At 42.3% G+C, this 20,952-nt stretch overlaps 2 protein-coding genes across 5 annotated transcripts in view; one reads left to right on the top strand and one right to left on the bottom strand.

Annotated features, from left to right (window-relative positions):
- The first annotated feature begins 2,798 nt into the window (after positions 1 to 2,798).
- C34H12orf29 (chromosome 34 C12orf29 homolog) lies at positions 2,799 to 13,526 on the top strand. 3 transcript variants are annotated; one of them, XM_049792438.1, is made up of 8 exons: positions 2,801 to 2,953; positions 4,801 to 4,918; positions 5,542 to 5,637; positions 8,940 to 9,056; positions 9,333 to 9,527; positions 10,664 to 10,833; positions 11,425 to 11,632; positions 13,459 to 13,526. In XM_049792438.1, exons 1-7 carry the CDS (start codon positions 2,864 to 2,866, stop codon positions 11,611 to 11,613), a joined length of 975 nt encoding a protein of 324 aa, XP_049648395.1. In that variant the 5' UTR covers positions 2,801 to 2,863; the 3' UTR covers positions 11,614 to 11,632; positions 13,459 to 13,526. The 3 variants fall into 3 exon arrangements, with proteins under 3 accessions (XP_049648396.1, XP_049648395.1, XP_049648394.1); XM_049792439.1 differs by lacking the exon at positions 13,459 to 13,526 and having other exon boundaries at positions 2,799 to 2,953; positions 10,670 to 10,833; positions 11,425 to 12,944; XM_049792437.1 differs by lacking the exon at positions 13,459 to 13,526 and having other exon boundaries at positions 11,425 to 12,944.
- CEP290 (centrosomal protein 290) overlaps positions 12,934 to 20,952 on the bottom strand; it is a 55,426-nt gene continuing 47,407 nt past the window's right edge. For both annotated transcript variants that reach the window (XM_049792425.1, XM_049792424.1), the window contains 8 exons: positions 20,654 to 20,818; positions 20,131 to 20,253; positions 19,645 to 19,808; positions 16,472 to 16,613; positions 14,721 to 14,794; positions 14,462 to 14,565; positions 13,478 to 13,584; positions 12,934 to 13,181 (listed from right to left, as the gene is read on the bottom strand). In XM_049792425.1, the coding sequence (XP_049648382.1) occupies positions 12,993 to 13,181; positions 13,478 to 13,584; positions 14,462 to 14,565; positions 14,721 to 14,794; positions 16,472 to 16,613; positions 19,645 to 19,808; positions 20,131 to 20,253; positions 20,654 to 20,818 (1,068 nt within the window). In that variant the 3' untranslated portion in view covers positions 12,934 to 12,992. The remainder of the gene's footprint in view (positions 13,182 to 13,477; positions 13,585 to 14,461; positions 14,566 to 14,720; positions 14,795 to 16,471; positions 16,614 to 19,644; positions 19,809 to 20,130; positions 20,254 to 20,653; positions 20,819 to 20,952) is intronic.

Here is a 20,952-nt window from a genome sequence, read left to right on the forward strand (position 1 = left end):
GCAGGAACTGTGGTCTTGGAAACAAATCTTTGATACCACAAAGACAAATCTTACTCTTTGACTACTTTTTAACCAAAATCTTGGTGACCAATGTGTTTTTTCTTACTGTACCTCTTTCTTTGGACAGAGGAGCTTGCTCCTTCCTGCCAGTACACTGTTGGCTGTTAACTGCTTCCACTGTTGGGGTTCATTGCTTTTTCTTGCTTCCATGATGGCCACTGCCACAGCTAAAGCAGAAAGAGCAGCGTACACTTGTGTCCCTAATTAACACCTCTGTTCCCATGCAGGTCCTAGGCTGCCTCTGAACAAAAAATAGCTCGTGGGGGAAAGTTTCAGTCCTGGCAAATGGTAAGGCATACTGTCATCCCCAGGACAGGGGGTCAGATTTACAACACTGAGAGACATCGGTGACTCGGAGATGAACGCTTCAGAGCACTGTTAGACCAAAGCCTGGGAACGTTTCAAGTGAAACATCAAAGGCAGCGCAGAAAGGAGAAGGAGCCGCGAGCTCAGGAGAGAAGGATGCCATCGCTTGAAGATCATTAGGATACAGATGAAGCCGAAGAGAAGGGAGGTAGATACAAGGCAGAATTCAAGAAAGAGGAGTAGTGGTTCCTAGCACCACCAGAAGTGCACGTGACTGGTGGTTCCTTGGAAAAAACCAGCACCACTGGACTGGACGGACTCATCCCCAGAGCACACCTGTACTGTACGCCACTGGTCTGCTGGTGGGCATGGTGACTGATGAGTCCGTGAGAAGCTGGCACCAGTGACCCCGTGGGCACAACCAGTACAAGGCTGGCTCAGCCAAGATGGGGAAGAAGTATGAAGCCACTGAAACAACTGGAAGCCTCCTCATCTCTCTAGGAGCCTACCAACTTGTTTGTAACTCGAGTATCAGCGGGTGGCCCCTTGAAGACTAACTGCGAAGGGAAATACCGCACGCCTGGCCACAGGGACTTTGTCACTGGAAGAAAGGGATTTCGACAGGAATGACGTCACCAAAGTACCAAATGAAACTGCTGAAACTGCTGGAGGTGGGGAGTACTGGCGAGACCTGCGAACGGAGAAGCGATGTGAAAACGCTCCCACAGTTCGGTAAGCCCTGCAACTGACTGGATGGCACAGGGGAAGGAAAATTCAGGAGAGCAGATGAGGGCCATGAATAATGAACTGTCAGGGAGTAGGAGCAGCCAGAGGCAGACAGTGTTAACACTGCCAAGAGCTATCCAAACAGGGGCTCTTTGTAGCTGCATGGCTGTGCCTGAAGGAGGCACAGAAGAAGGTACAGTCAGGAAGAATTAATTCTGTATTGGGTTTGTGTGGCAAGGTTTTGATAGCAGGGGGGGCTACAGGGGTGGCTTCTCAGAGAAGCCGCTAGAAGATTCTCCTATGTCCTACAGAGCCCATGCCAGCCGGCTCCAGGACGGACCCACCACTGGCTGAGGCCAAGCCCATCAGCGATGGTGGTAGCACCTCTTTGATAACATATTTAAGAAGGGAAAAAAAGGTTGCTGGGACTCAAACTGCAGCTGGAGACCAGAGTGAGGGTATGGGAGAGGAACAGCCCTGCAGCCCCCCAGGTCAGTGCAGAAGGAGGGGAGGAGATGCTCCAGGCACCGGAGCAGAAATTCCCCTGCAGCCCGTGGGGATGAAGACCACGGTGAGGCAGGCTGTGCCCTCGCGGCCCGTGGAGGTCCACGGGGGAGCAGATCTCCACCCGCAGCCCAGGGAGGACCCCATGCCGGAGCAGGGGGACACCTTAAGGAGGCTGTGACCCCGTGGGAAGCCCGCGCTGGAGCAGGTTTTCTGGCAGGACTTGTGACCCCCCACGCTGGAGCAGTCTGCGCCTGAAGGACTGCAGCCCGTGGGAAGGGACCCACGCTGGGGCAGCTTGCGAAGGACTGCAGCCCACAGGAAGGACCCCACGCTGGAGGGGTTCATGGAGGACCGTCTGCCATGGGAGGGACCCCACGCCGGCGCAGGGGAAGGGCGTGAGGAGGAAGGAGCGGCAGGGACAACGCCTGAGGAGCTGACAGCAACCCCCGTCCCCCTGCGCCGCTCGGTGGGAGGAGGGAGAGAAAATTGGGAGCAAAGCCAAGCCCGGGAAGCAGACAGGGCTCAGGGGAAGGCGTTTTCAGGCTGGGTTTGGCCTTCTCGTTCCTCTGCCGGGCTTCCATCGGCAATAAACAGAACGGCCGTCCCCGAGCGAGCGGAGTCTGCTCTGCCTGAGCCGGAGGTGGGCGAGGGATCTGGGCCCAGGAGCCCTCTGAGGAGCTGCCCAGCCCAGGAGGGGAGCGAGCGGGCGAGCAGATGCCCGCTGTCCCGCCGGGTCAAGCCACCACAGACGCCGAGGCGTACCGGGGAACCAGGGGAGGCACAGGCAGAGCCGGAGAGGTCCCGGCGCCCTGGGGACAGGGCATCCCTGCCCCCGGCCCGGGCGTGCAGCATCCCGGGGAAGCAGAGAAGACATCCCCGGGGAACTTGGGCTGCCCGGCCTGGGGAACGGCCGAGGGCCAACGGTCGACAACGGCCAACGGCCTCGGTGCGGGAGCCAGCCGCCGCCTCAGGCCGGCCCCTCAGAGCACAGCTGGCGCGGCCACGGCGGGAGCCGCCGCTGCCGAGAGCGGAGCCGCCCCGGGCTCGGGCTCGGGCTCGGGCTCGGGCTGGACGGCGGAGAGCGGCGGAGCCACCGCCTGGCCGCGGGCTGAGGGAGAGAGGCGGCCGAAGAGAGGCGGCCGACGCCGCGCCCCGGCGCACACATGCGTCGCGGGCGGGCGGTGAGGGACTCCATTTCCCGCCGCGCCCCGCGGGCGCAGGCGCAGTCGCGGTTGGGCGCTGTGGCGGCCGGGCGGCCGGGGCGATGAGGCGGCGGGGCGCGGTGCAGCGGAAGGTGCCGTGTCTGTTCGTGACCGAGGTGAAGGAGGAGCCGTCGGCCAAGCGGGAGCGCCAGGTGGTGCGGGGCGGCACGGGGCTGGGCGGGGGGAGTCGCTGGACCCGGCCCGGGCTCGGGCTCGGGAAGGGAGAGTCTCTGGGCCGCGTCTGAGCGATATGTACGGCAGAGGTTTCCGCAGGGCTCCCTCCCCGCTTTCACCGCGGGAAGGAGAGGCCGCGTGGGAGCCGTTTCGGCTCCGTCCCCCACTTCTGCTGGCAAGGGGCGTCCGGGGTCGCGTGTGCTTTTCCCGAGTGTCGGCAGCGGTCACGCACGGCGAGGGATGAGGCCGCTGTGAGGGGATTGTGTGAGGGGACCGCCCTGCGAGCTTGTGTGAAACCGCCCCGCCGGCCTGTGAGCCTCGTGGGGCGAAGCCAAGCGCGTCTCTCTATTTTTTTCTTTTTTTTGCTGTTGTTTTGGCACCTCAGGCTTCCGACGGAAGGACTCGTCGGAGGCTGCGAGACGTGGAGTGCGTACCCAGGTGAAAGCGGTGGAGCCCAGTCCGAGCTGTTTCTTCCCGAGATGCAGAAGGCAGTGTTGGGACAGGCTGGGGTGCCGTTCCCCTGCCTAGCTGTAGATCTCCAGCGTGCCTTTCCCGGTTTGAGGAGTGGCTCCTAATGCTGTCTGTCGGCTGCATCTGGGTGACTTTGGCTCGCTGGTGTTTGCCTTCTGGGTAGTAGAGCTGAAACGGTTGCCAAAATGTCGGTAACTTAATTGTTTGACTGCTGGTACCAACAGCACTTCAGTAATGGTCACGTAAGGGTACCTCCCTACCCTGTTGTTCCTTCACGCAGAAAAAGGCGACGGGGGTTAGGCCTGGAAGTGGCCTATGCTATTTTCTGTGGTTTTCAGGGGCAGGCAAGGGTAATACAAGGGGCGATGACTGCTAGGGAAGAAGGGGGGTGGCGGTGGCAACGGTGGCAGTGGTGGGAGAAGCAATGGGAATGTTTTCTCTCCCCCCTGAACGTTTTCTTTTTCGTGTAATCTTCCTAAAATCTTCATATATGCTGCATCTGATTATTGAAATAGAAAACAGCCATGTAACGCAATGACAGCATGTAGAAGGTTCTTACTTTATGACTTCTGAATTCTGTTTTGAGGCTTTTTTGCCTCAGACAAGGACCTGCTTTGTGTTTTGCTAGCAGAAATAGACAGTGCCCAGCTCACAAGTCAAAGCTGGCTGGGAAGAGAGGAGGGAGGGGTGTTGGTTATCCAGGAAAACACTGGAATCCAGCCACAACTGATTCCATGTTTGCAGGGAAACTGTTAGAGAAGCCCTGTAGAAGTCCTCCTGGAAATGGGGGCTAGTTGTGGCTGGATATTTGATTTGGACCCCCGGATCACTTCTTTCTTTGCTCATCTTAAGCGGAAGCGTGTTTACTTGGCAGCACTGATACTACGTATTTAATGCCAGGATGCTTTTGCCACCTTGCATTGCACGGGTCTGTGTATTGCACTAACATGGTGCTATTGACTTTCAGCTCCAAACTGCAAGCTCGGAGCAGCTAGTCATGGTGAATTGGTATTCCCGTCGTAACAGAGGAAGGCACGTCTCAAACTTTTGTAGCGTTGGACTGGGACTCTTCTAGTTTATGTGCACTATTTGCAGCGGAAGGCAAAGACATCTCTAAATACTAATCGAGAACGGAGAAGAGGGAGAGAGTTTGCAAACAGATTGCCTTTGTTCTTTTGTCTTAGAGCATTTTCCAGACTGTTGTGTCTTGAAGAAACAATGATGTATTTCAATGGCATTAGAAATCAGCAACATAATGTGTAGTACTGGACTTAATAGAGGCCGGCTGTGAGGAGCAAGGATCCATGTGAGAAACAGCCATGATGAGGTTTTAAAATACCTGTCTTCTTTTCAGCCATTTAAAGTTTTGGCAACTGAAGCTATCACCGGGAAGGCGTTAGAGGCAGATATATACAATGCAATCCCTACTGAAAAGGTGGACGGAACCTGCTGTTACGTAACTACCTATAAAGGTAATAAAGAAGATCTGTATGCAGATTTCTTATGTTGGCTAGAAGCCTTGTTTTACTTTGTTTTCACTTTTATTGTATGATCCATTGGATCACAGCTGTTGTGAATTCCTCTGTCATTAACCACCTTGACCGCAAAATAAGAGTTACCATAAACATAGGAGGTGTTTTATAAAGTTGTTACAGATTTTACTTTCTAAAATACATGGAAGTCTGATTGCAGTGAACATGCCAATCGGGGACCTCTTCCAGTTCTAAAATTTCCTATTAGTAAAATCTTCCTTGCGCACTAGAACTTGTATAGTAAGGGGTGTCTAATTTCCTTGGGGAGGATGAAAGTTGGGAGGAAAGGAGAAGACTGTGGTGGTTCATTGCATCACTGGGGTTCATGCCTTTACCTGCAATTGTAAGGAAGCTTTGTATTACACTAGCCATGATTCTACAAATAGATTTTTAGATTCATATACAGCAGTTAACTTATGAATTTAAGTAGTGTCTTTGGATATAAAATTTCTCTAGTGGCAAATGAGAAGGCATATCGTGCCTTTTACATGGTTGATTTCAGTACTCTGCAGGGTGTGGTTGCCTCAGTAAACTGTTGATTTTTATCCCTTTGGAAACTCTAGGGCAACCCTATCTATGGGCCAGGATGGATCGAAAACCCAACAAGCAAGCTGAAAAAAGGTTTAAACGATTCTTGTATTCATTGGAAGATTGCAAAGGTTAGTCAAGATTTCTTTCCTTCTTTTTGTCAGTGTAAGTTATCCAGCTGGAAAAACACCTATAGTCTAACACTATAGTCAGTGATCCTGCTTCACTTTTTCTTAATGTCAGTCTTAACTTTACTTCAAGAGAGCTTTAAACTAGAATCAATTGGGGAAGGGGATACCAACAGGACTGCAGTAGGTAGGGGTTGGCATAGCATCACTGGAGGGTGGTGGTGCTAGTGGGAACATTTGCACCTCTCCTGGGAGCACTGAGGGCTCAGGAGCATATCTGAAATGCTTGTGCAGCACCACACGCAGTATGAGAAAAAAACCAGGATGAACTGGAAGCATTGGTCACCTCCCAGAGCTACAATATCATTGGTATTAGTGAGACTTGGTGGATTGAGTCCTGTGACTGGAGTGCTGGGATGGAGGGCTACAGGCTGTTCAGGGGGGATAGGCAGGGCAGGCAAGGTGGAGGCCTTGCACTATGCGTAAGGGAGAGGTTTGGTTGTACAGCCCTTAAGAGTTAGTGATGATTGTGGCTGAGGATTAGGGGAATGGAAAACAAAGGAGATAATGTAGTCAGTATCTACTACCAGTCGCCCAGCTGGGAGGTAAGTGCTGATGAGTTATTCTATAGGCACTTAGGATAAATTTCTGGATCAGCAGCCTTTGTCCTTATGGAAGATTTCAACTTCCCAGACATCAACTGGTAATATCATATGGCTGTGACGAGCAGATCTTGGAAATTCTTGAAGTTTGTAGGAGATAACTTCTTGACACAGGTAGTCAGTGAGCCAACTAGGAAAGATGCCCTCTTAGGCTTGCTGTTTGTGAATAGAGAATGACTTGGGGAGGGGTGTGATGGTAGGTGGCTGCCTTGGTCACAGCGATCATTAAATGGTTGAGTTTAAAATTTTCAGTGTAATAAGAAAAAAGGATAGTAGAATTTCTACCCTGGACTTCAGGAGAGCAAACTTTAAGCTATTCAGGGAGCTGTTTAGCAGAGTACCCTGGGAATCTGCTTTTGAGGCTTAGGAGTCCACGGGTGCTGGTCAGTCTTTAAGAACCAGCTTTTAGAAGCACAGGAGCAGGCAATTCCACTGTGTTGTAAATCAAGTAAGCAGGGCAGAACAACTGAACAGGGAACTCCTCGCGAAGCTCAAGAGGAAAAAGAAACTGTATGATCTCTGGAAGCAAGGTCAGGCTTTGCAGGAAGATTACAGAGCGTATATGCAGGGAGAAGACCTGAAAGGACAAAGCTCAGTTAGAGTTGAAATTTGCCAGTGTTGTTTCAGATAACAAGGGCTTTTTTAAGCCCTTGTATAACAGCAAGAGGAGGTCTAAAGGAAACATTAGACAGATACTTGTTGAAGATGGTCATCTGACTAAAAGGGACGAAGAAAAAGCGGAGCTGTTCAGTGCTTTTTTTGCCTCAGTCTTTAATAATACTGATACCCCCTGAGTTGGAAGACCACGAGTGTGGGAACAGTGACTTTCCGTTTGTGGATGCTGAAATTCTAAGGGACCAGCTGTTTCAGCTGCATGTTCACAGGTCCGTGGGGCCTGATGGGATTCATCCCAGAGTACTGAAGGAGCCATTGGATGTTACGGCAGGACCCCTCTCATCATCTACCAAAGGTCTTGGGAGTCTGGGGAGGTCCCTGCTGACTGGAACCTAGCCAGTGTTGCACCAATCTACAAAAAGGGCGTGAGAGAGGACCCAGGGAACTACAGACCTGTTAGTCTAACCTCAGTTCCTGGAAAATATATGCAGAGGATAATATGGGGTACTATTGAAAGGCATTTAAGATTAATGCAATTATCAGACACAGTCACCATGGGTTCACAAAGGGAAAGTCCTGTTTTAACTAATTTGATATCCTTCTGTGATGAGGTCACCCACCTCGTGGATGAAGGGAAGGTGGTGGATGTAGTTTTTCTGGATTTTAGTAAGGCTTTTGATACTGTCTCTCACAGCATCCTTCTGGACATGTGGGATAAGGGGGTTCATGGTGCACTAGGTGAAGAACTGGCTGAAGGACAGAGCTCAAAGGGTTGTAGTACATGGGCCTACATCTGGCTGGTGACTGGTCACCAACAATATTCTCAGGGTTCAGTTCTAGGGCCAGTTCTGTTCACTACACTTATCAATGATCTGGGTGCAGTAGTTGAATGCATTGGCAAGTGTGATGATGATACCAGACTGGGAGGTGCTGTTGACTCTTCAGGGACAAGAGGCCTTGCAGAGGGATCTAGATAGATTGGAGCATTGGGCCATGATTAATGGGATGGAATTTAATGAGCCCAAATGCCGGATTCTGCACCTGGGACAGAGTAAGGCTGGGCACAAGTATGAATGTGGAGAGGAGAGGCTGAAGAGCAGCCCTGCAGAAGGGGATCTGGGGGTGCTGGTCGACAGCAGGCTCAACAGGAGCCAGCAGTGTGCCCTGGCAGCCGAGAGGGCAAACGCCATCCTGGGGGGCATCAAACGCAGCATGACCAGCTGGTCAAAAAAGGGGATCATCCCGCTGTATTCAGCGTTGGTGCGGTCTCACCCCGAGTACTGTGTGCAGTTCTGGGTCCCAGGATTTAAGAAGGATGTTCAGGTCCTTGAATGCGTCCAGAGGAGGGCAAGCAAGCTGGTGGCAGGGCTGGAAGGCATGTCCTGTGAGGAGCGGCTGAGGGCTTTGGGTTTGTCTAGTTTGGAGAAAAGGAGGCTGAGGGCGACCTCATTGCTCTCTGCAGCTTCCCGAGGAGGGGACGTGGGGAGGGAGGTGCTGAGCTCTTCTCCCTGGGGTCCAGGGATGGGACACATGGGAGTGGTTCAAACCTGCACCAGGGGAGGTTTAGGCTGGACACTAGGAAGCATTTCTTTACAGAGAAAGAAGCCCGACGGTGTTTAAGAGGCATTTGGACAATGCCCTTAAGAACACACTTTAGCTTTTGGTCAGCCCTGAATTGGTCAGACAGTTGGACTAGGTGATTGTTGTAGGTCCCTTCCAACTGAAATATTCTATTCTACTTCTCTTGCTCTAGTTTAAATATACGGTTAGCTATTTAGGTAGCTATGTTTTGATCTTAGTTACTTTTGAACTTTTAAACTACTTAAAGGCTACTATGCTTCTTTAAACCCCCTAATTGTAGAGTGCTTGAGTGTGCCAGATCTTGGTGCTTGTACAAAGTAACTGGGACTACGGTCTGTAAAACAAGGTTTAGATCAATGGTATTTTAATACTTGCATTGAAAGATGATCAAAACATAAAATTGGCTAACAGTTTGCCATAAACTAAATGTTACATTTATATGTCTAGAATTTGTTTGGAATGTTGAAGAGGATTTCAAGCCTGTTCCAGATACCTGGATTCCAGCAAAGGACATAGAGTTCTGTAATGGCAATCCTTTGCCCGATGAGAATGGACATATGCCAGGTACCTATGATGCAGCACAGGTAAAATGGGGGGCGGCTTCAATTTTTGAAGTGAAATAGAATTAGTTCCAGAGTTAAAAGTAGTAGTTAACGTACTTAAAGGGCTTCAGCTGAAGGCATAGTTGTCACATTTGCATTCCTCTGAGATACAACAGTTTTTTCTTGTTACTCTTTCTGTTTGTAGTTAACTGTGGGTTTTTCTAATGCATGTACAGTTCTAGTACGCATTTGATAACTTCAGAAATTTACTTTGGTAAAATGCAGTGTTTTCTCATAGGTTGGGTGCCTGTGGAGAAAAATAGTAAGCAGTATTGCTGGCACTCTTCTGTTGTAAATTATGAGGCTGAAATAGCGCTGGTATTGAAACACCATGCTGATCCAGGGCTTCTGGAAATCAGTCCAGTGCCGTTATCGGAAATTTTAGAACAAACATTGGAGCTTATTGGGACTAATATTAATGCAAATCCATATGGTAAGTTTGTATGGTCTGTTCTTAAATACGTTTTTATTTAGTGATATTTTTGAGTGAAAATGATGCATTTTCTTTGTATAAGTTTGAAAAAAAAGTTCTAAGGTAGCAATGTAACCTTTTTAGGAAGGAGAGAAAGGGCTAGCTCAAAAAAACACTTACCAAAAATACTCACCTCAGAAAGCCGAGTTGTCATGAGACTGTTCATGTCTATTAAACCTCTTTCCACCTGTTCTTTACCAGTTACTATAAAAATGCTTTGCTTTATTCTTTCAAGAATATTTTGACTGGAATAGTTGTTTTAAATATTACTGTTACAATATTTTTTAAGATTGACTGTTGGTACCTTTTCTGGACTTTTTTTTTTACTTGCTCTTTTGATGCTGTTTAGTCCATTAAAGTAGAAAATTTTATTCAGCCTTTTTTTTTTTTTTTTGAGTCCTTGGAGTTAGTCATAAGTTGCAGTTTTTAAATTATTAAATATTATGTATATTTTTTTAAGGAAATGTAATTTAAGCTAAATTTTGATTGTGGATTCTCCCTTTAAAAGCCTTATAACAGAAGAAAAATTAGGTGTGAGCAAAAGTGAGTTCTAGCTTCTGAGCTTTGCTGTTAGGATAACTTGCAAGGATGGATAGGAAAAATAGTAGTTCCAGGTCTAAGCATTTTCACAGAATGTAAAGGAACTGCAATAAAAAAATCTAATAGCCGTATTCTTAGATGAAGATTTCTGTTGAGCAGTCAGTGAAGAGGCAACACATTTGTTAACAACCTGGCTTCAGTATTAATCCATGTTCCTATGAAAATATGCCAGATTTTCAGGAACTAAGATGTTTGTGCTGTGGATCATGATCTGAAGCCTGAAGAACTTAGCTAGTAGCTTTATGGTTACTGAGGAGGTAACCACAAGGACAAAAGCAGACAAATGTATCAATCTCTATGTCATGTTTATTTTATGTAGATAAAAAGTTACATGAGGAGGAAAAAGCTACATTTGACACTTAAAACCATATTTAACTGTTTTTTTTTAAAGGCAGGACAATGTTGTAGTATCTAATAGAAATCTACCTTTATAGAGTGCTTTCAAGATAGCTGTAATAACAAAAGTGAGGAAAATCATGTTGTTTCGTTTAACATAGGATTAGGAAGCAAGAAGCAGCCTGTACATCTTCTTGTACCCCATGGAGCATTTGAAATAAAGAATCCACCTACTTTGAAACAGGCTGACATAGTGTCTTGGTTTGAAGGCTGCAATGAGGGTAAAGTTGAAGGAATTGTGTGGCACTGCCGTGATGGGTGTTTAATCAAGGTAAATATATAGACAGACATGTGGAAACCACTATAATAATTCATAATATGTGAAGTATTGTCAGGTATTCATTTTTTATCTTGTTTTCCAAATTCCTTAGTAGTAAATGTTCCCCTAGCAAATCAGGTGACAGTAGAATTAGTCAAGCCAGTGAATCACTACAATGACAACATATTAAACTTTTTCATTATCTACATTATGCTACTAACTTAAAGTAATTGAGAGCATAAGAGAGTATTTTCTTGCCTCCCTGTATAGGAATCACTTAAGCTTTAAAATGTTAATTCTTTTATTTAAAAAATTCACTTCTTGTTAATGTTGACTTACAGAATAAGTATTGTTAGTAAGAATGTGATTTTTTTATTAATTAGCAAGTTTATGTTATTTCTGAAGCTGTGGAGGACACCTTGGGCCTCATTTGCCTTTTGTGCTTCATTGTTACTCGTGTGGTTCAGGTGACTGATAAATGGTTTTAAGTGCCCTAATACAGAGAAGCCTAGAATTAAACCACACACCCACACCCCACAAGCTGGGAACTGTTGGGCTACTTTATCAAAATCTCTAAACTGATCTTACTTCTTTTTATTCTAGCTCCATCGCCATCATCTTGGTTTACACTGGCCACTTGCAGAGACATACCTGAATTCTCAGCCTGTTGTAATTTCTTTTAATAGAACTAAATATGACTGTGACTTTGAACCAAAGAGTTTGTTTCACCGTTTTTCAAACTTGGATGGTCAAAGATTTGACAGACTCAAAGATATCAAGTTTGATGCTTGAAATGATTTTTCTCTTTTAAGTAAGTTAATTGTTTTACGTATGTGCTGCGTTCCTTTTACTTGTGTCTACCACAGAACTCTTCACAAATGATCTTCTAGCTTAGGCAGCAGGCTAGGTACTGTATCATTTTAAGTTTTTCCAGAATGACTGATTTTATATAATGAGAGATCTGACACCCAGAGCTGAGATCTAGCTTTCAGCATGTTTATTTGAGTTCTAAAAAATCCTGAACTTCGGAAGCCATTTCTGGAAACTGTTACAATTAAGTGTAAGAAGTATGTTGTCTAACACTGGCTGGTCCTAATAGCTCAGCTAATGAATGCAATCAACTGTCAAAATTCCACAGGTTGCACTTTTATATTTATAATTATTTTGACACTGCTATAAGTAGGATACAGACTTAGTATCTAGTTGTTTCTTAACAGTAAAGGACATATTTCAGGTGGGACCAGAATCAGTCCTGAAATTTGATATTTTCTTTTTTTTTAATTTTGGGGGAAAACTTTTCACTGTATTATTGAACTGGTAAGCTGCAGCATTATGCTATTACTTGAAAACCTAATTAAGCTATATCCTACAGGTACTTCCACTATTTTGGGACAAAAAGAGTAAATAATAGAAAGTATACTAGTTCTATTTTGGAGATGCTTAGTAATTAGAGAGATACGTGACTTGGCTTAATATACCCACTTTCAGACCATCTCAATTAGGAAACTTCATCAAGGGCATATTGAGTAAGATGGCATATAAATAATAAAGGTGAGAAAGCATGATCATTTGAGTTGGCTTTATTTTATCTGTGCTATAAAAGTATACATCCAGCTATATAAAGTATACAAAATGAAAAATCATTTATCTACAAAAATACCATTAGTTTGCCTGAAATACTATAACTTTATTTTCAATTCTTTGTTCTTGGGTTTTCTAAAATCGAGGTAAAAATAACCAGGGATGTAAGAACAGACATCCAGCACGCTGACCCTGAGTCCATAGTTTAAGAAGTATGATAGCACGAGACAGCAAGAACAAAGATCTGGAACTTAGCATACTTAGCACATTTTAAGAGTTTCTCAATTTTAGGGCAAGTCCAAGATTTCAACTTCACCTGGCACCTGTGTATTACCCATCCTACTATTCTGAATTAAAATATTGCAAAGGAGTTGGGAGAGGTAAACCTCACTTTTATTTTGACTGGTGTATATAAATACTGACCGTAATCTGTTGACTAATCCAATTCTGCACTCTTAGGTATGTGCCAAACTATTGTAACTTTAATAGACTTGTATCATTCCAAGATAAAAACAGACAAATAAATCAATATTATGTAACTGCACCAGAATTTATTTTCTGTATCAATACTGAGGATGCTAAACATTAGTCTAATCAACAGAAACGTTGCCTGGACTATCCACTTGAATGCCAAACTCTTCAGAAAGCTGCTTTAATCTTTCTTCTAAGATAATATTTTTTTTTACTTCTTCATTGTAGTTATATTTCAGGTCCTCAATTTCTTCAAAAAAGGAAGGGTCAAAGTTTTCTAGTTCTCTTCTCAGCTTTTTTGTTTCTTCCTAATAAAAAGAACAAAGGAGTACCACCTTTATCCAGAACTTAGGAAATACATATCAACAGCAGCTTTTTTTTGCCTTTTTCTTAGGGGGCTAAATGATGAGAAAATAAGCATGTTCTCCAGAGACACAAAAATCTACCCACGAACAGCACATTCACTAACAACAAAATAGGCTTCATAAAGTTAATGTTTAGCAATTGATTTTGTCATTAAATATTAGTTTAGGTATTAAACAGCTCTTTCTAGCTTACCATAATTTTGCTCATTATCTTGCCTAGGATGATCCTGGCAACTCACCTTTAATTGCAGTTTTTCCAACTCTGAGGCTTTCAACTGTGACTGAAGGTCAGCTATTTCTGTCATTAACTTGTCATTTTTATCCTTCTCTACAATTTCATTATGTCCTGCAAAAATAATGATAATTTGTTATGAAATTTAAGGTAGTGAAAAATCAATGACATGATTTTTTTACATGACTTATTACAGTAACTGCATCTCTTGAAAGCTGAAACAGTTAAAGTGTGTAAACCCAATTGGGATCAACAACCACCAAACATTCAAGTCATCTTGGCTTTTCTTTAGTTCTTGTACAAATTAGATGGTAGTGTCTTGTTCCCGTGATTGAATGCAGTACTCCAGTGGCCAGTGTATTAGCACACTTCTGAGAAATAGGACAAGTACGGTTTCTCTGAATTAAATGCAGGAAATTTGGAAATAACATAGTATAAGGATCTTGTTAATTGTATTCATAATTTCAAGAGGGTTGTTGGTTTGGTTTGGGTTTTTTTCCCAGTCTTGGCGACGTGCTGCTCTCTAGTGCTCTGCTTTTCCTGTGGGACTGATGCCTGCTAAGTCTTAAATCATTCACAGAGCTGGTATCTGGAAAGAGACATTCTCTGGCAGCTTGGAAGCCAAGGCAAAAGGGGCAGGTGAGAGGTTTTTGGTGAATGACTGATGTCTTGCAAGCAGTCTTTTGAGATTTATAAAGCAAAGGGCGGCATGAACTATGCATCTTCTTGGAGAGGGAAATCTTACAAAGATTACAGCTCCTTGCTCAAGATAATTAATTATGGAGATTTTTACTAACGCTTCTCTGTAAAAAGCTTGTATAAGTACTCAAAAATCCAAGACCGTAGTCTGCTCCAGTTTACAGTACTCTGGTGTAATATAATTCAAATAATTCCATAGGTTTATTATCATTTTGTACACACATATTAAGTAAAAATAGTTTTAGGCCTAAACTACAGGAAGATCTTTATTTTAGGTATTGAAAATGATTACCGGCTGCAGGACCTTCACTTGTATATGTGTGTACATGGTGCTTATAATCTTCCACCTGGTGAGCTAGTTCTGCTTTTTCTTCCTCTAACCGATTATTAGTTAATCTGGAATATAAAACAGTTTTAGAATCATTTAAAAAAAATTAAAATATTTTGGAATATAAAATATATAACTAAAAATCGCAATGGCTGTTTCCTGATCATTCTTATTTAATGTATATTGGCTGAGGTATTTATTTAGTTATTTAAAAGTAAATTACCGTAAAAGCTGAAGCTCCCTGATGAGGCTTTGCTGTGTCCTTGCACCTTCAGGAAAATGTTTGTGAAGCTCAACCTTAGAAGAAAAAGTAGGAAAGTTTTACTATTGAAAACAGTATCCATGGATAATGCAGTTCAGATGGAGTTCTCTTTGATACAGGATTAAAAAAACAAATGAAAATAACACTAAGGGTATAACTAAGTACTAGATTATCACAGAAAAAACCCCAAATTTTCATCTAGTAACAGTTTCCACAAAGCTAATTATCTACAGCCTTTTTAAAGTTAGTATAAATCATTGCTACATATTTCACGAAGGGTGAAGGAAAAAAGTATTCAAAAGTTAGATTTACAAAGAAAGTTAAGACACATAGCTACATTGGTATAGTTTAGACACATGCTTAAGGAAGTGATATGCCTAAATCATTTAAGTGCTTTAAAAATACTACTGATGTGCTTATTTGCATACCTAGGTGTCCATGTTCCTTTTTTAACAGAAAATGAAAAACCTGTGATTTTGCAATGAAAACCCAAATGTGATTATGTTGACTAGAAATGACCTGCAGTTGTTAGAACAGGTCCCTGACCAGAGAAGGCATTGGCCTCTGGAAATGCCTTTCAGGAGAAGGTGCAGGAGCAAAACATTAGCGGTTTAGATGTGACACTACATACAGTTTTTGAATGCAGCGACAATTTATAAATTCTCGTAAGGCTACTGTTAGTGATAGGCTTCTGTTCTATTATTACCTAAAACGGTAAGGATTTGGGGTTTTTTCGCAATCTTTGAAATGTAGTTAACCATGACCGCATCCCTTCATCAGTATTTGAGACACAAAAGAAACTGGAAAGTCTGTTGCTCCAGAGTATTTCATTATGTGATATTAATTTTATCTCTGTTAATTTTGCTGCTGGTACACACTTCATGTTAATAATGCTGACTTTAGAAAATGGAAAACAAGCAAAAACTAACAAAACTGTTTTACAGGACTCAATTCCAAGTTCTATTTATCAAACACATTTACTTGCTTACATAATATATGTGACTTCCCATATTGAAAGTTGTGTATTGGAATACCTTACACTGAGAATGGCCAGGACAAGATGCCTGGGGAGAAAACCATGCACGTATTAATAAATGAGAAGATGGAAGCTAATCTAGGTGGATGGTCACAGGGCTACATCTGGGGAGTACTTAAAGTCCAAAATTTGATACATCTTTTCAAGGGTACCCGAGTTTAAAATTCATCAACTCTTCCATGTTTAAAATAACATTTGTAAGACTTATTAGGGACTGCATGTAAGAGGCCATAAGGGAAACAGCCATGAAAATCCCCTCTAGGATGGCAAAGTCAATCCCCCAAAAAAGACCTGGAAGGAAGAGGGAAGTCCCTGCAGCAAACTTGCTCTGTGGAACAAGCTAGAAAGATTTTTAAGACCATTTGAAGCATCTGTACCTACAGGCTTTCATGGGATCAATGAAACTATAATAAAAAAACCCTACAGAAGAATACAGTAGAAAAAGATTAATTTTCCCCTAAGACTGCATAGAATATGACTATATTGATAATATGTGGTAAACCTTATTAATTGGCTAAAATATGTAAATGTACAATTAGGGCAACTAGGACTGAAAAAACCTATAAAGGCATGGATTAGAGAAAAAAAAATGTACTCTGCCAATATAGACATTAGAAAGAAATTCATTAATATTAAGCAATGTATTCTCAAAGTCATGTGGCTAAATTTTACTCACTTGTTCTTTTAGATCTTGTAAGTTTTTATCAGCCTCATGTTCACGTTCTGTTGCTTCCTGAAGCAGCCGTTTAAGGTCAGCTATGCTTTGGTTTTTTTTAGCAATATCCATTTCCATTTCCTTCATCTTGGTTTCATGCATTCTGGTAATATTTTTATTTAGAAAAAGATAAGAGCAAAAGATGATACTTTGAAGAAATAGAGATTAAAATATCTTTAGGAGATTAAATGCCATAAAATACACCCTAAAATATGTTTGAGGCATTGGCCTTGAAATAATCACTTGTTATTATTAAGTAATTATAAGTGAGCTGAAAGAAGCATAATGAAAAATACATTTTTAATCTTAGAATAAAGGCTTTTCCAAATGTTACACCTTTGTGGATCTTACTTTGTGTCTACATTTCATTAAAGGGGGGGACTGGAATCTTTTTATGGTATTGCACATAAACCACAGCCTACCTCCTGTTAAAGACAGGCACATCTCTTATTGATGTAGAGTGCACATTGGTCAGGTCTTACTTCAGTGTCATACCTTTGACAGTATTTTTCTTATAATTTAGTAATTTATGGAAGATAATGTACTGAGAAAAGGGCTAATACAGATACAGAAGATGCAGACTCCAAGGGCAAAAGCGTTCCGCAAGAAATTACGTTTACCCTAGAGTGACCGCAGTCTGAGGAGGATTGTATTTTGCTTTGAGCCATACAAGGCTACAAAAAGGTTTTTGTAGAATCATTGAAATGTTGGTTGGAAGGTACCTCTGGACATCATGTAGTCCGACCTCCCACCTGAAGTGGGTTTTCAGCAAGCAATACAATCTCCAACATCCTGCTACCTGCCAGAGAGCCTTCCGAAGGATCACTTGGATGACACCTTTGTCTGCCCTATACTTTCTATTACCACGTACAGGCTTTGGAAGATGTACTGGTGAGGTGGATTGCGTGTCAAAGTGCCCCAATGAGCTCCTCTAGGTTAGTAATGTCTTCGTGTTATTCACTTTAAAATCACTTTAAAGTAAATGCAAATAAAAGTTTTTACTCACTAGTTGAAATAGGCAAATACAATTAAGCACAACCATGTATTTTATATCTATCTATACACAACTACCTTTCTATATCAACTAAACAGAACTAAGTAGAAATGTTTTTCAAGGAGATGAAGAACTAAAAAACCCCCTATATTCAAACTACTGAGCTGATATGCTACCTGTTGAGGGCCTACCATCTTCCCTGCACGTTCCTGTCCTCCTCCCCCTGTGACTGGCAGCCAGTTTTGCTGTCCTTCCTTACGCTAAATATGGCTATCATCTGCCCTTGCATAGAGACATTTTACCTCGCTACGTAGTTAGGGGAAAGGTTAAAAAGAATGGCTTTCTTGAAGTCCCAGTGAAGTGAAATGGCTCAGCAAGGTGTCAGGGAAGCACTAGAACTCCCCCAAGGGATCCTGTGGGAGTGCAAGACTGGGAGGTGGGTAAAATCTTGGGTGTCAGCAGATAGACTGGTCAACAGTGATCTGACCGAAGCTGAAATCAGACAAGTCTCTCTCCTGTCCAGCTGATTGTCTGCCCCAATAAGGTTGCTGTCAGAGGTTCTGGTTTTGTAGATACCTTCCATCTCTGTTTACAACTATTAAAAAGTACTTTTGCAAAATGTCGTCTTATTTCATCCTGAGGTCATCCAGGACTAGGTATTTCTTCCAAAAAAATTGCTCTCTTCCATCCTTATAGAGGACACAGGCTGTTTATTTCTCTTAATAGCATAAGCATTGTTTCACTTTCTCATCCTTTTCTGAGATACGGCAGTACAAGAGATGATACCCAGTTAAAAACCCTTGCCTCAAGAGGGTTAAAATCTCCTTCCTCGTCCACTTTGATGAATCACAGGCATATTTCATGTGAATGTATCTTGTATCAAACTTCATATTCTATATCAATCTGTTCATTACTAAACATGCTAGCGTGACATATAACTAGCATCTCTGTGCATAGCTCATAATTGAAAATGGGTGTGATAGTAATGCTTTTTGGACTGGCAGTGGTTTTGGGGTGACTGTTTGCCAAAATCATTTCTTAAGCAAACCACAAAACACAGAACTAAACAGCTTGCTTCTAGCAAAGGAAGGAATGAAATCACAGTTTTTCAGGCTATAGAGTTAAGATCTACAGCCTGTATAAGTAGGTTGCCATAGAAAAAGCGTCTGAACTAATTGTGGAAGCACAGATAAATTAAAAATATATACCTAAGTTGCAAAGTAGAAATCAGTGTCATAAAACTATTTTCTTTAGTTTGTTCCACGCTGAGTGATGCAAGTGATGATACTTGAATTTTGTAACAACTGATAGGTATCTTTCAGATAACTTACTGGTAAAGAGTTGTAGACATTTATGATTATTACCAAACCAAAAATCATTTTTGATGCTGATTTAAAAGTCTGAGTTTCATCTAAAACTCTAGAAATGGCGATTCCCACACTTCATTTTATATATTGGAAAAGATAATCCAGTGCTAGTCTCAGAGCTTTTCTTCTCCTTCTACAGATAACCGAATCAACTGGCTGACTGCAGTTAGCTTTCAGGGCCTCCAGAACACACATGAAGGATCTTCAGCTATGCCTACATGTCCCAAGTAGTACAGAAATCCCAGTGGGTTTTCTAACACAACTTCTGCACGTTCACATGGTTAAATCGAGATTCAAATACAGCCAGGCTGGAAAATGCAGGTTGCTGGGTTCCAGTTTTTGTTTCAGATGGTCATCCATGTGGTAAGGTACTGAAATACTTTCTATGTTCAGCAAAAATACCAACATTATTCCATAAAGCACAAATACAATACATTTAAGCAGGAAGGAACACAAAAGTACTTCCTTTACCAGAACTACCCAGAAGTCTACAGCTCATCTGAAGAAGGGAGGTAAGTACCTGGCTACTGTATAGAAGCAGATAACAAGGCCAGTACTTAAGGATGCTAGATCTCTGCTGGATTTGTATCAGAGACCCATATACTGATTCTGCATACTAATAACGGAATCGGAAAATAAAATAAGGATAATATAAAACTGTCTTCAAAAGAGGAAAGAAAAAATCACAAAAATGAAAGTCTAATTTGTTTGCTAATATTTAAAGAGAAATTAACACTTCTGTTTATCTTCCTTACCTCATTCTCAATTCCTACCTTGTTGTAACAACGGACTTCCAGCTTTTGCTGTCAGCTCCGTCAGACTGGCTCTCAGCCAAATTGAGCCTCTTAACGGTTTCCTCCAGCTGTACAGTTAACTTCTCATTTAGTATCTCCAAGTTATGCTTTGCTATTCGTAGCTTCTCTCCACTGTCAGCTTCCTATTGTTCAATAAAAACAACACAGGTTTATGGAATACTTAACCTCACATGAAGCACAGGATTATCTAAAATGGTGGTGAGATAGGGTCAGTGCTGATTTAGAGGAAAACAGTGCACCCAAGATCACTAGCACTACAACTTCCAAACTCTGTCTTGGGCTGCTCCTTGGATGTCTCCTCTCCACATAGAACTAAAAATCCTGTCATAGCAATATCAGTCCTTAGAAAAGTGTTGATTCCATATCAACCTCTTTAAAAAAAAAAAGATACTTACCACAACCAGTAATTAATGGAAATAAAGGGATGCATTACAATGATCATACCTTTTTCAGTTCTTTACGCAGCCTCTCGTTTTCAGTAATGACTTTTTCCATTCCTTTGGTTTTAGATTCATAACGCATAGTCAGCTGGCCCCCCAGTTGAAGTTTCATTTTTTCTATTTCAGACTAAATAGGAAACGGTTTGTTAAAACACATATACATTGCTTAGTAGAAAATTTCAAATTTCCATTTTTAAAGCACAGCATAGTTACAGCCATCTAGCACAGTGAACATAACATTTCATCACATTCATTTAATCATATTTATGTATATATGCATAAATATATTATGCATATATACATAAATATAGGTATATATTTTATATATACTGAGTACCCCTTACATAAATCATGCAGTATGTTATGCTAAAATGAAGTTTTGCTTTTCTGTTCTACACGCTTCATATTTGGTATTTTTAAAACACTTTTGTGCTAATCAGTGTCAACAATAGGTTTGCTGCTCCATTTTCCTGCTAAAATGCATATAAACTGTTATCTAAATGTAGTTACTGGAGATAAATCAGTACCTTTAGCCTCTCATTTTCCTGTTCAAGACCAAGTAATTTCTCATTAGAAACCACAGCTGGAGCTTTTTTCAGCTCTTCGTTTTCTCTTTGGACTCTCTCTACAACCTTTTTCATCAAACCAATTGTTTTTTCCAATTCTGGGACTGTCTTTCCACTTCTACCAGCCTATAGAGAGGGGAAAAAAAAACTGCAAGGAAGTAAACAGTTCATCTGAACATTCTGAGATACTCCAAAATTTACTTTATTGGTTATTTTCCCATTGAAATTTATATTTATAAAAAAGATGTTATATTTTGGTG

This window comes from Accipiter gentilis, chromosome 34 (assembly GCF_929443795.1).
Source record: "Accipiter gentilis chromosome 34, bAccGen1.1, whole genome shotgun sequence".
NCBI classification, from domain to species: domain Eukaryota; kingdom Metazoa; phylum Chordata; class Aves; order Accipitriformes; family Accipitridae; genus Astur; species Astur gentilis.

Coding starts and splice junctions, on each gene's coding strand:
- C34H12orf29 (XM_049792438.1), top strand. CDS start 2,864: ATGAGGCGGCGGGGCGCGGTGCAGCGGAAGGTGCCGTGTCTGTTCGTG. Junction 4,919..5,541: donor TTACGTAACTACCTATAAAG/GTAATAAAGAAG, acceptor TGGAAACTCTAG/GGCAACCCTATCTATGGGCC. Junction 5,638..8,939: donor TTCATTGGAAGATTGCAAAG/GTTAGTCAAGAT, acceptor TTATATGTCTAG/AATTTGTTTGGAATGTTGAA.